This window comes from Plectropomus leopardus, chromosome 14, assembly GCF_008729295.1.
Source record: "Plectropomus leopardus isolate mb chromosome 14, YSFRI_Pleo_2.0, whole genome shotgun sequence".
Lineage (NCBI taxonomy): Eukaryota > Metazoa > Chordata > Actinopteri > Perciformes > Serranidae > Plectropomus > Plectropomus leopardus.
Window position 1 is genome coordinate 21,864,218 of NC_056476.1, and position 14,957 is coordinate 21,879,174.

The window sequence follows — 14,957 nt, forward strand, 5'->3', positions numbered from 1 at the left end:
TGACAGGTGGAGAGTCTCCTACTATACGCTGTGGTCTGGACAAGGCCCTGGACCTGAGCTCGGCGGTTAAGAGTTGTGATTCCACCTTGTCTGCACCAGAAATGGAGATACACACACAATCACACACATATGCAGCTCTCAGCTTTCAGTAAGAAGGAAACCAGAAGTGAATTAATTGTATATGAACACTTGGCACTTTTTCAAACCCATGTGTCTCTCATCTTATGAGTCAGCTATACCTCAGCCAGGCTGCAGTGTTCACACTATTCTGAAACACGCAGGACAAAGACAAAATGGTGAGATTTTGCTCAAACAATAAGTTGTAAATTAAGCTGCTGCATCTTGTCTGCAAAGCAGCTGCATGAAGTTGAGTGATGGTGTCAATTTTCAGCTTGTGTGGTGTGTCACAGTTTTGAAAGTGCATTGCTACGGTGAGATGCACATTGAAATTGACTGTAGCGCCAGATGTATTTCAAGTAAAGCCTTTATTGCACGCTCGGCTTAAACTTTAAGAAGATGTCATTCGGTCTGGATCTGATGTTTTGAAGACACACACCACCGCGTTCCACGATGACACAGCCTCATGCAGTAAAAACCCATGAATGAACCATGAGCCATGCTCTGCCACATGGAAGGAAACAAGTTAGTCAGCCCGTAGAGTGAGAAAGTCACAGCTTTTCTTGCCGCTCTCCCACCAAATGAGTTTCCTTTCCGCTGCATGTGGCGGCTTCAGTCGGTTGCACTGAGCAGAGTCTTCCTTTTGCAGTGGAAAAGACGCTGACTTGACTTCGGAGAGTGATGGGATGAGTTTGCATGATCCTGGAAGTGTACAAAGATGCCTGCTGGAATATAAACCATATGAGGGTAATGCTTTGTCAGTGAGCTACACAAAGCCCCCCCTCCTGCTCTTTCTTTCTGCCTCCAGCTGTAGTCTGTTTTTCTTGGCCTGCTCCTGCAAACGGAGGAGCAAATAGTTTTATATAATGTACCATTGAAATGAAGCATGCATCTTGGCCTTTCTTTTCATGCCCTGGCTGCAGAGCAGAAGGGAAGACGATATGCAGTTGCTTGACTCATCATGGATAGTGGTCAGTAGATCTGCAGTATATTGTAACACGCTGCAAAATCATTTAAAATACCTAAGTGAATAGAGCAGTGTATGGTGTGGTAGATGCTGTCCGTTTGCATCACAAAGCTCTCTAATTTTTTTTAAAGTTTCACCTGTAGGAAGTAAAGCTCTCATGTTTTCCAAGGATAAGTTCATTAAAATCAGAACTGGACCAATGATTTAGAGGCATTGGCTTATATATTGGCTGACAAAAAGAAGTTGAAGTACATACGTTGCAAAGGATTGTTTGACATACGTTAGAAATTTAGTGTTTCCATTACAGAGCTTTTCCCCTAGAAAGAGGTAACAAGTATTATTCAAATAAAAAATGCCCCATTTAGTACACAACATAGTAACAACCCCATATTCACCTTAACTCAAGGGATCCTTATTGTTGTTTGTTTTTGGTTATATGTTCATGTAAAAATAAAATAAGCATTGTCATTTATTCATGCTGCTAAACAGAGTGGTTGCTGCCCACCAAATATCATTATGTTTCAATATGCAATGACAATAAAGTATCAGTCTATCTAAATTTGTTTTCTTTCCAAGTCAGTCAGTTTCTGTTACTGTGTGTTTTTTGTTTCTGAAACCAATTTTATTGCCATCTTTCCTCAAGTCATAGAGCCCGTTTACACCTGGTATTAACATGCGCTTTGGGTGATTGCATCAAGGGTGGACAGCGCAAAACGCAAGTACCACAATGTTGCGCTGTGGTCCGATTGCTCAAACCCCTTTCTGAGGTGCTCTGGGACAAATAAACCACATATCTAATACCTCCTGATGCATCCTCAACAAGCACGTTAACAGGAAAATACGTCACCAGTGCAGGATGTGGTGATTGTTTTGGTGGCAGCGTGCTAACGCTCTAGAACATGCCCATTTTAGGAGGCAAAAGTGATGCATGGCTGTCTCACATTTTGCGATATCTCCAGCTGTGCCTACATAACCACTAACATGATGAACAAGCATGCTAGTGAAGCAAGTAGTGAGAGTGTGGATGTAATATGTGGACGCAGGTGTGAATTGCAGTTTGTCTTAGCTGTCCGCTTGCGTTTGGATCACGAAAATGCACATTAATACCAGACGTAAACAGGCGTAAAATGTGTGTTGCATCCCAAAATGTTTCTCTTGTATGTTTTAATTCAAACAGCACCGTTATTCCTTGCTTCATATGAGGTTATAGAAGCTTTAATTTAGGGTTGCAACTAACTTCTTTTCTTTGTAGATTTTTTTCTGTTGAATATTTTCTAGATTAATCGATTAGCTGTGTGTTCCGAGAAGGTTGAAAAATGTTGATCAGTGTTTCCCAGATCCCAAGATGGCATCCTGAAATGTCTTGTTTTCTCCACAAGTTATTTTTTCATAGAGTAATAAAGAAACCTGAAAATATCTGTATCTAAGAGGCTGCAATCAGAGAATTTGGACTATTTTTTTGGAAAAGTTATTAAATAATGAATTGATTATCAAGTTACTTAATTTAAAAGTTGAAAACTAATCGATAAGTCAGTCAGTTGTTGCAGCTCTACTTTTATTTTCTTATTAGCAATCATTTTTTGTCTCTAAAGGTCACAGCAGGTTAAATAGTAATCTGGTCTTTGTGTGCTCTTGTGGTTGTTGTAGCACCGTGTAAGATTTTCTGTTTACTGCTGATTCCAGTCAGGTCATTCGGTTTGGAGCATTGACCCTCCTGGTAGAGTAGATGTTTACATTGAATTTACTTCATACATACATTACAACAAAGACATCTGTGCCATCAAAGTAAATTATTTATAAATCATGGAGCCAAATTGTATGGAAACTGTTAATGGAGGACCAAAAACACTTAACGCTGAGCAAGAGAATGGAAAAGCAGTGTTTCCAGTGTGCCCTTCTTTTGATGCCTCACTCCAAGTGACAAATGAATTACGTTTTTGCCCACTTCTAGTCATTGTGTAATTTGCTGTGCATGTGTCTCTTGTACCATGCTGGGTGGAAAACTTAGTTTGGTATTACATTAATAATATGTCATGAAAACAAACACAGTTCCACTGTTGACTTTAATAAATTAACACAGTTTTCCACACCGTGTTTGATGTGACTCGAACAAAGTAATTACACAGTTTCCCCCTCGAAGGTCCGTGTGAGCACGTAATTGGATTTTCCAATGCATTCATTTGACGACTTCTTGAAGTATATTTTCCTCTATTGTGGGCATTTACATACACCTCAAAGTCAAACAATGGTTTCCCCATTGTTTTGACATAAAAAAGTGTTTTCCTATTTGTGAAGGCCTCGCTATGGCTGAGTGGAACTTATGGTTTCATGACTTACTGTGGAGCATTCACCACATGTTGTCTATTAAATGTGCTGTACATCTAAACTCATCAAGTCAGGCTTGCAGTTATTTACCAAGTTTGAATGTATATGTAATTAAAGCCAACTTTCCTCTTATTTGTCTTGTTTTAAGGAGTTTGGAAGGGCTCTCCTCCAACAGAAACAAAGAGAAATTAGCATTTTGTCTCTTCGGTGGAGTGTGATCTATGTCATGGCACCATTAAAAAGTTGCAGGATTATCAGTCAATGGACTTATTTATCTAGTGAGAAAAAGCACCTTTTATCCTGCTGACCTTGTGACGGTCTTTATCTCGCCACCTCAAGCTAAAGGAACAACGGCCCCATGCCTCCTGACTCTGGTTCAGTGTTTCACGAGAACTTGTCACCTTGATGAAAATCTTGAATGTTTGCCATTTGCAGAGAGGTTAGATAATCCTCTGCTCTGCACTCTTAACACTGTAAAAGTACATTTTTACAGGCACCTCAGAATCAGGTGCTGAGTGAGAGACTTATTGACTTCAACACAGTTTCTCAGCTGAACTTTTGGATTCAAGGGTGAAAACTTGCCTTATGGTTTCCGTAACATTTTGTAGGTTTATTTCTCCCGGTGCACTGGAGAAATAAACGCCAAAGCAATAGATAAGTGCAAAACATTTACTATACCGGGTAAAAAAAGAGCTGTATGTTCAGTAATGTCTCATAGCATGACACCTAGATCATAAGTGTTTGGGAAAAATCAGGTCAACAAACTGAAATAGTGAAAACCTTTGGTTGGTGTTTTTAATGTAAATTCAAATTGACAGCTTACTATGTTTTCCCTTTTCTAAACTAATAGTTGTGCTGATTTGCTCTCTTAAGGTTTATACACTGTGCATCTGGCTGTGTTACATTAGTTTCTCACTGGGTAAAAATGAAGAATGGCATACTTCAGGCCAGTGAATCAGGATTATCAAAAACAAATCACATAACACTGTGATGCCAGAGATCACATGACAATCACACGGAATTACAAAACTGGCGTTTTCAAGTGCGTTCGCTTTGAAGAGTGTTTATGAAACGATCCATTGTTGGCACCCTAAAACGCTGTGTTGCTGTGGGTGAAAGGCTAACTTTGAAAACTGAGAAGAAAAAGACGCCGTTTAAATTCATCAGTGCAGAGTTGAAAGGAATAGTGGATTAATCAAATAAAATCCACAGAAAACAAGTATTTTGATAATCTATTTATTGTTTAAGTTGTTTTGTATAGGGCTGTCCCGAACAAGGGTGTCAGTTTTGTCAAATGACATGACAAATAGAGACTTTGTCAGCATCCAGGTTGCAATAACATTAGATTGATTTTCCAAGGAACTTGGCCTGTCACCAAGTTTATTTGTCCTTGTCCTTTATTTGTCCAGAATGACTAATAATTAATGTTGATGCATAATGAATTCTGTTGGATTTCTGTTTCTTTATTTATGGTTATTTGGGATTTTTGGAGTAATGGAAAAATAGAGCATTGGAATATTGATTTGGACATTGATTACCATGGCAACAATTGAAGCTTAGAAGTACTGAAGCTTTTGGCTTGTAAGGGCTGACCTGAACGCTTCAAACAACATTTTCCAGTTCCAGCCTCTCAAATGTGAAATTTCTGCTTTTCCTCGTTATGAAATGATGTACTGAATTTCTTTTTGGATTGTTGGTTGAAAAACAAAGCAAGCTACGTCATTTTGAGCTTTATGAAACCGTTGCAGCATTTGTTTATTACTTTCAGAAGAATTTCGATTCCATTTTTTCCCTTCCAAATACCAATTCCAGTACCTGAATGTGCGAGTGCCATACCGAGTACTGATCTGAAAGCATTGCATTAAAAAAAAACCAAAATCAACAGCTGTATACTACTAACCCTGAAAGGACTTAAAGTGATTGCTATCATTGTTGTGTGGCTTTTGACTTGATTTGATTCAGCTTTATTGAAAAAAAATCTGATACTTGTGTTGCGTCCCAGGACGTCATCTGTTTCACATAAATACACATAAATACAAAAATACAAAACAACATGGCATACAGATAATGAAAGCACAACTTGCTTTGTAGAATACAGTTTTAGGGTGGCAAAGAATAATTGATTTACAGGAGAGCAGACGTTTTATTCCGGTATGAAGTAATAAATAATGTGGTATTAGATTGGTGCATTGACTTGTGTACTTGCCAATACTGATGCAGCATCTTTGGCAGTATCGGAGACATTCCCATTACTGGTATGGGAATTGGAGCAACACTACTTTTTTCTGATATTTTATAGACCCAAGTGATGAAAAGATTAATCCGCATATGTGTACATGACCCTAAAAAGCATTTTCACTTCTTTTCTAATAAGAAAGATATCAAAGCAAAAAAAATCAAAACAAGTTTTTTCAGGTTTCAAATGGTTAAACAGCTTGTGAAAGGCATCTAAATGCAGCACAAGAAAACTGGGGTCAGTTCAGGTTTCAAAGGGTTAACGAATATCATTGTTTACTTAACTGCACATGCATGTACAACCTTTAGCTCTTGCAGACTGATGTGGAGCAGGAAGATTTACTGTTACTGTCCTCCACATCTGTCTGGCCTGTTGCCAGACTAATAAAGGTGTGAGGCAGCCTGAGGTCAGGCAGCATACTTTTCCTTACAGTAATCACATGGCCATCTGTCAGAGCCTTTGCACCGCTCTCAACACTGCTTCCCTTTTGCCACCCACCTCAGCTACACATCACACATGCACAGAAACACAAATGTCTAACCGCAGGATCATGTGAGCGCTGTTCTGTTCCGACAAAAGCCTTTTATTGTCCCCCGTGTCTGAGTGCCTTCACACGTTGGTTTTGTGTTATTTTCCTGAAGAAATTCAGCAGAACATTCAGAACAAGACACAGCTTTTTTTCACTTGGTTTTAATGTCACATTGTCACATTTCCCTAATTTATCATTTTGAGCCTCACAATGCAGCCGATAGGACGAGCTATACAAGAGAAAGCATCAATATTTTTCAATGCCAAATGGCACACTCTGTTATTCAAACTAGACCATTTTTTCGTGGCTGTCTTAAGGTAATTTGTTTTTGGCTCCCAATGAAATAGGACCATATTTCAGATCTGTCCTTCTTACTGGCCCTCTCTCCCCCCGCATCACGTCCCCTCTTTCCTCTTCTCTCCTGCCTCTCACTCTCTTCCTTATAACAGGATTTAGCATATCAATGACGGATTAGTTCGTTTAACAAAAGCTTACTACTGCAAAGCCCCTTTCCACTCGTCTTTCCAGCCTGACTTGTGGACCTCACACACAGCTCCTCAGCGCTGGGGTCTTTGGTGTGCGTGTGTGGTCGCGGCTGCTCGGCTGAATGGATTTGCGTTTGAAGATGACAAAAGACATGCTTAGTCACTATGGGCTTCTGAGATGTATGCAGTAGCATGTGTGGCTGATGGTGTGTGAGGGTGCATATGTGCAAAGGAACATATGTGGAGGTTTGTTTTTACATGTGTGCATGCTGGGAGCTTGTGCGAAAAGGCTTTAAGCGCGCATGCACCCACAGGTTAGCCATCAATTATCACTTTATCAGTGTGATCTGAACAACATACTGTTTAAATGTGTCCTAAACCAGCCAAACTATTGTTCTTGTACCTCTGGCTTCCTCTTGCTTTACTGGGGCATGGAAAAAAGTAGTGTCCTCTGCCCTCGCAGCCATTACGTGCGGGCCTGCAGATGCTCCTGCTCTGGAATGGGACCCATTCTGTACAGTGGAAAGTGTTGCAGAAGGGTGCCAAGAGGAGTTGACTCCAGCTGGCTCGATATGGGCATCGACCCATGTGCGTGCAGGGTTCGAGAGCAGACAAGTGGAGGAAAACCTCACTGTGACACTGCAGCCGGCTCAGGAAGGATGCCCCCCCCCAGCGTGGTGTTGGTTTGAGCCATATAATATTAATCACCTTAGAGGGTGATAGGGTCTAGGAAATAGGTATGTCAGGCGGAGGGGGTGAGTTGGAAATGTTCCACTTTACAGGCACGTGCCATGTGTTGCAATCAGAGCAAATATTTCTGCTGTTAGCTTCTCATGTTTGGGTTTGCTATAGTTCTGATGCAGCGGAGATCATCTCCACACAGATTGATTGATGGTAGACTCCTATTTAACACATGGAAGGATGAGGGTGTCTCTATACGATGAGTTGTTGTCACAAAATATCCTCATTTGGCAAAAACACATGAACACTCAAACACACCACAGGCCCACAGTGTTTGCGAAGGCTTACTTCGAGTCTGCATCACAGCATTATCAACTCATCAGCATCATGGTGGTGAGGCATCTGTGTGACTGAGAGTATGCAGTGGCGCTACCAGAAATTTATCATGGGGTGGCCAGATGAGGCCACTGTAGATCTCGGGGTGGCACACTTAAACCAAAAGCCATAACTGAATTATTACTATGTCAATGTTAGAGTTAAGTAATTGCATACTGATATTACATGTTTTCTTATTTTACAATTAATTACTTATTATCTGATGTGTATAGACTAATACGTAAATTGTAAATTGGGTTAAACATTCATGCTCAAAGTTAAGTATTGAATAAATGCAGAATTCATAATAAGATGGCAGAACTATATCTATATCTATTAACCTTATGTAATAAAAGAGAAAAATATATAAACTTAAACAAAATAATAAATTTCTACGTACACACATGCACCCATACATTTATACTCAGTGCACACCATACACCATACGCTTGCATACAGCCGTGCATACATTTAAAATGGCATTAAAACAACATTATATGACACTAAAACATAAAGGAAGGAACAAACAAGAACCAAAACTTTTACTGAGAACAAGGCATCAAGTTTAGGGGAGACTATAGTTGCTACCCATAAAACACATTTTCATTCAGATATCGTGAAGTGAGTTAAGTTGTTCCTCAACAAAATTTCGCCTAACTTTGGAGAATTATTTAGCTCCCTTCCCGCCGACATGGTTAGTACCAGCAGATACCTTTAAGGCCAGATCAAAGGCCTAGTGTGTAGGATTTCATGACCTCTAGCTGTAATGTTTTAACGTCACGTCACGACCAAATGAAACTTATCCCCTGTGCCAAGCAAGTAGATATTAGATATAGATTGGTGGCCCATGACCAACCCCCCGATATCACACCCCATATTCATTGAGTGTATGTCAGTACATTGTGCAGCTATTGTCGAAAGCTTTCCAATGAATTGGACCTTGAATGGGCCTTTAAAAAAACAAATAATCCAATTATATTAAAAAAACAACAACAACAAAACAAAACATATGGTCCATAATTTTACATAATATATACAAGCTTTAACCTCACACAACCTCAGTGCTCCCTTTTGGCATTGGTCACTCAAGCATTTATTGGGGTAATTTGGAGATGGAAATAATGCAGTAATTCAGCACTCTCATTCCCTTAAAATTGAATTGCCATATTTATTCAGAGGGTCCACCCAAATTACATTAGAACACATTATTTTTCCTAATTATCCCTAGTAGAAATGAGCAATGCAAATAATTTGGGTTTTAAGATATCTGCCAGTGAGTAATCTACCTTCAGCCCATTATACTGGAGGTGAATTGGATATTTAATATCACATCTGGAACACTCAACAGCAGTGAGTCTTTCCAGAAACAAAATCCTGGTTACTGATTGGTCCAGCATGCTTTACATTACAGCCTCTGCAATGCAACTGTTGCATAATATGTGCACAGAGGAATATTGATGCTTCAGCAGCGTGTTCTTTTTTCTTAGAGTGAACCTATAGACAGTTCATGCTATTCTAAGCAGGATTGTTCATGGGAAAAACCCACAAGAAGCCATGTTATGTGTTATGATGTACTTTATTGATCCCTGAAGGGAACTTGCTCTCCTCCATTGGGAGATAAGAGTGTAACTTGGGAAAAAGGGAGACCTGGTCCTGTGTTGGAGTGTCTCTCTTTCCAACCAGTGGCTCAATCTGCTGCCTAAAAGACCAGATCAGGCTGCAGCAATCATCAGTTTCTGTGCAGAATTAAATTTTTGCCCTCTGACGCCTCATTCTTCTGGCTTTGTTGACATGAGTCATCTGATACACCCGTGTTTTCCTGAGCCATCAATCTGTCTTTTCTGTCTCTGTATCTGTGTTTCTTGGCAGTCGAGGGGCTCCAGGTGTCTTGTGCGTCCCGTGCCCAGACGCTTTGCCAGCCCCAGGTGCTCCTGGGTCGTGATGGCATTGTTCTATGTGGCCCATTGTGCGTGACCCTGGTTCAGGGGGAAGCAGCTGGTGGATCCTCCAGTACCAGTCCGCTTGGCACTGAGACTGGTCTCAAACCACAGTGTAAAATTACTGCGCCCCGTTTCGCACTTTGATACAAACCATGCAGGACAGCTCGGAACATCCATCTACTGTTGATCTGCTATTTCCGTACTGTCAGGTTTGCAAAGTGATGCTGTGCAGAACAGGAGAGCTGGTCTTCAAAACAGAAGTCTTCCATGTGCAAGCTTCAATTTTAAGTGTACAACAGATATTTGCATATATACTCTGTTGTTTTAATTTTGCCCTTTCCTCGTGTCAAGAACATCGCTCTCTAAGAGGCGATGTGCTGCCCTCAGAACAGGAAGTGACTCAGTATTGACTGGCGCTGCACTTCCTGCACGCTGATTCTCCTCTACTCCTCTCAGGATGTTTACCTCCTCCTCCTCCTCCTGCTTCCCCATCACCCACCCTCCTCTCCGCCCCCTTCCTCGATCACATGACTTTACGTAGGTGCACTCAGCTCCAGGTCAGTCCCGGCTTGTCTCGATTTAGTTTGGCTTGGCAGTGACGTTGACTGCTGAGTTGGGGGTCTTGGCCCTGCTGGATCCAGTTGACTTTTTCATTGTGTACACTTATTAAACAATAAAACTAATGCATTACTTCCTTCTTCTTCACTGAAGGGTCCTTTTAGTGTTATTTCCTCCTGCTTTATAGTGTGAGGGGAGGAAAGGACGTCTGAGCAGGACCTCTCTTCCTGAGCCACTAGGTTCAAAATACTCCCCATACTGATGGCAAAGTAAGCCACTGGAAATGACGTAATATAACTGTATGTGTGTGCCTGTGTGTATTTACTGGAGGTTTACTATGAAACAGATCATTCTTTGTCTCTTATTTGCTGTATCAGATTTGGACACACCACAGTGCATTAACATTACAGTTTCTGCTCACACATCACATCTGTCATTATTTATCATGCTTAGAACTTCGCTAATATCTTCCCTCATGTATCTCTTCTTCTCTGCAGTTCCCAGAGTGCGGCTTCTTTGGCATGTACGACAAGATCTTGCTGTTCCGCCACGACTTAAATGACGAAAACATCCTGCAGAGGCTGACCTCGGCAGAGGACATCCATGAAGGAGACCTCATTGAGGTGGTGCTCTCTGGTATGTAGACTGCAATGGAACTATACATGGATGCATACTGTCTCACCTTGTGTTACATGGCTGTTGCACACTGTTTTTCTCCAGCATGCCAGTTTAACTAGAACGTGAACATTTAAATTTGTTAGGTCTGAATTGCCATAAACATTTAATATGTTTTTATTTATCCACCTATTAATTTATAGTCAAAGTCAAAGTGAGTCAGCCTCTTCTGCATGAAACTCCACATTTCTGATGTTAAACCTACTTCTGAACCTAATTCTTTCTTTCTATCTGTTTGCAAAATGTAGATTAACTCATTCTAAAATCTATTTTTCTACATAAAGCCTACCTCTGCACAGGGCCACATTGGCACATACTATCTAACTGAACTTGACCTGCAATGCTTGAATAAGTAAATTATGATTTGTCCAAAATTCTTAAATTTGGTCAAAAATGATCTTGAAAAGCATGAAAAAGCATTAAATTTAAGCGTCTAATACATGTAGACACCCTGGTGAACAAAGTAGTACTAGAATGAATCACTACTTAGCATTTTTGTGAAAGAAAAAAAAAACATTGACTCAACAGACCTTTGTGGACTATTGCTCTTGGCAAATTCAAAAGTACAAAATGAACAAGAGGTTTAAATCACACAGTCTCAAGAGTTTAAACCTCTTAATATGAAAATCTAAGATATTCAGAGGAGATAGCCAAAGTTATTTGGATATCTTCATGAAGGGCGTAGGGTCAGGGGGGTATTGGGACATATTTATTAGCTGTTGAAAGCAGTAGCTTCATATCAGCTGCTTACATGAAAAATGCTTATTTTGAATTACGGGACAGAAACACAGCAGAAGATTTGTGACATATCTGACCTGTGTATTTACAGTGGTTGGGTACTGATGGCGTTGCGGTTTTATAGTGCTTAGCAGTATTGCCGAACAGGCTTGGGCCCTTTTGTGTGGAGTTTCTCCTCATGTCAGCGTTGGTTTTCCTACAGTTCTCTGGATTCGTGTCACAGTCCGAAGACATGCAGGTTAATTGGTGACTCTAAATTGGCCGTAGGTGTGAATGTGAACATGAATGGTTGTCTATCCCTATGTTTCTGCCTTGTGATAGTCTGGCGACCTGTCCAGAGTGTGCCCTGCCTCTAGCTCAAGGTCAGCTTGGATAAGCTCCAGCCCCCCCGCAACCCTCAACAGCATAAATGGTTATAGATACTGATCAAATGAATGGGCTCAGAACACGATTCTTTTAAGGGTTTGAATAATGTTAGTATTACCAAATACTGATTCACTTTAAGTCCATTTATGCCAGATGCCAATACCTGCATCTTGGTGAGAACGCTCGGTTTGGTTAAGAGGTGGAAGGGCAGCAAAGTGCCTCGCAGCTTACAAGCCAACCATGAAGCTTCGAGGCCGGCTGCAGAGCTTTTCTGAGCCGTCTGATATGACATCAAACAGGAGGCACAAGTACCTGACTGCTGCAGCGCCGATCTGCCACAATAGTCCTGGCGTCTGGTCGATTCCCTTTTCTATATTATTTTAGTTACAGTCTCGTATCACTGCTATAGAAGCGGACACACATGCACATGCACACATACAGACAGACGGACAGAGACAAAAGATTAGCTCTGTAAGTGATAAATGAGAGGAGCAGAATTGCTTTTTAGTCTATGTCACCACTGCAGCTTTTTCAAAAATTTAATTTTTGGTACTACAGGGACAGAAAAGGACTGAAAAAAGATACTGTTGGGTAGAGGTACTGGCATTGGTTCAAATGTGAACAGTACCAAACCCTAATATGTAGAAAAGTGGAAAAAAAAGTGTTGTAATTGGTCACTCTGGACAGTTTCTTGTTTATCCTCTTATGCTCATGTCAGTTAAATCACTAGCAAAGATTGTCCAATGAACCTTGGACTTAAGGTTTTGCTTCTTTAGACTTCCAAAACAGGAGGAAAATGGACATAAAACTCTACCAAGCAGGACAAAACCAAGTGTGTTAAAGTCCAAACAATGGTCTAAGACTAATAAACTGGAGGAAGCTGCATGTGTTCCATTTTCTGCGTCTAGTCATAGTTGACACACCTTCCAGTAAACACAGCCTGTGGCGTCTTCTTCAAGGGCACTTCAGTGGGTCAGAGTCCTTCGCTGCTGAAATGAAATGTTTTTCTTGGATAATTTGTTGTTGTTGTTGTTGTTGTTGTTGAATGACTGTAACTGAATCACCAAAACTCCACTCACTTATTTTTTATATTGTGATAAATTAGTTTTCTCTTCCCTCATCAAAGTTTCCATCAAAGTGTCCACCTTTTCTAGTGTGTTTGGTTTTTCTCTGTCATTTCCTGCGATGAATGATTCATCTTCCTGTGCACTGCAGAGACCAACAAACGGCTTAGAGTATCTGTTCGGCTCTAATCTGTTCTCCTGCTCCATCTGTCTCCACTGGGAAGCACCTGACACCACCTGTGCCGAATATCTCCCCCTCTCTCCTGGGCTGAGAGTATTGTTTGCGGGGATTTAGACTGGGGATGATTGTATAGGTTCAGGATCTGAGGATACTGCAGGCATCAGGGCTGAGGAATGTAGACTAAAGACTGGAGAACTTCCTTCTTTTTGTTTCTGACTGTCTGTGTTTGTCTTGCGCTCCCTTTTGTGTCAGTCTTTGTCGCTCTCGTTACCGCCTTGCTTTCCCTCTTTCTAATCCCTCCTACCTCAACAAATCCATCCGCAGGTGTAAGCTCCAGCAGTGGGGCTTGACAGTTTATAGCCTCAGATATACCTGATAAAAACCGCCATAGAAGATCTCAGATTTGCTACACATGCAACACACATGCTGTTTTTTTTAATTTCAACTAACACTCAATAAACTTGGCTTTCTCCACGAGAGGGGCTTTGCGTGTCAGACACTTGATCTTTGTTTGAGAAACACGAGCTGAGAGATCCGCGTTCCCAAGCCCTTCATTTGGTTCAGAGAAAATATGAGCTTTTTTTTTTTTTTTTTTACCGCCCCGCAATTTGTCTCCTGTCATCTTCCGTTCAGTTTTCCTTAACCAACCTGTTGTTGGATTCTGCGGCTGTGGGAGAGGGACGGTCTGAATATCTCTCTTGCTGAGAGAGGGAGGCAGAAGTGGCTTTTTCTTGGCTGTGGGCTCAAAGAAGAGGGTTTGTTTTCCCTGCAGTAAGTGATTGTAGTAGACCCGCCGAGTGTAAACATGCTCTGATGTGCGGGGCGCCCCGGACACGGTGGACACTGCGCAGGCCATCTCGGCCCATGAGGTTTGAGGCTTGGCCTGACCGATTGTCCCTTTGTTCTCCTTTTCACTCCCTTAAAAATTCCCACCCACAAGCTCCTCATTCACCACTGCTGGCAGTGTGAAATTGATATTTTACAATATCTTCTGTTTGTCATAATGGCAAACTTGTTTTTTATCAGATGGAAACTTGTGGCCTCCAAATAGAAACTCTGCCGCCTCAAAGCAAACAGATAGCGCATTCATGTTAGCCTCTCCGCTCGTGAGAAGTGCTGCGAAAAACAACGCGTTGAGTTTATGTTTGGTGTTGTTTGATGCTAATTTGCACGACGAGCATTACATAACGCCGCGGCTGCTGAGAAGCAGCCAGTTGTTTTGAAAGCCGTGTGTGAAAAGGCCCATGAATGCCGCCTTTCATGCGTTTGTGCCAGGGAGCTATGTTCGCCCCATAACATGTGACCTGCTTGAGCTCTTTCTTCTCTTTCAAATGAAACCCAATCTGCAAAAATCACCCCAAAAGCCATCCTATTTCTCTGGAACGGAAAAAAATGTGGCTTGGGTATTAATGTTGTTGTATAAATATGAATACCTCAGATGATTTAATAGCAGCGATTCCAAGAAGTGAGTTAACCCCTTTGAGTGTTCTGTGCTGCGTTCAGATGCCTTTCAATAATTTAAAGCTTTGACACACAAGCAAACTGGTTTGATGTCTTTTGAAAACATGACTAAAACAGCAATGAGCAACTTGACAAGAGGTGTCCTAAAAATGACGAATTAGGAAAAGGTGACCTGAAAATGAGCTTTAACAGAGAAAAAGATTGTTAGAAGGTAAAAATGATAATAATAATAATAATAATAATAATAATAATAATAATA

The 14,957-nt window shown here is 41.0% G+C and overlaps 1 protein-coding gene across 2 annotated transcripts in view; it reads left to right on the forward strand.

Moving 5' to 3' along the window:
* prkd3 (protein kinase D3) overlaps positions 1–14,957 on the forward strand; it is a 51,251-nt gene that overhangs the window by 13,825 nt on the left and 22,469 nt on the right. For both annotated transcript variants that reach the window (XM_042500651.1, XM_042500652.1), the window contains exon 3: positions 10,711–10,849. In XM_042500651.1, the coding sequence (XP_042356585.1) occupies positions 10,711–10,849 (139 nt within the window). The remainder of the gene's footprint in view (positions 1–10,710; positions 10,850–14,957) is intronic.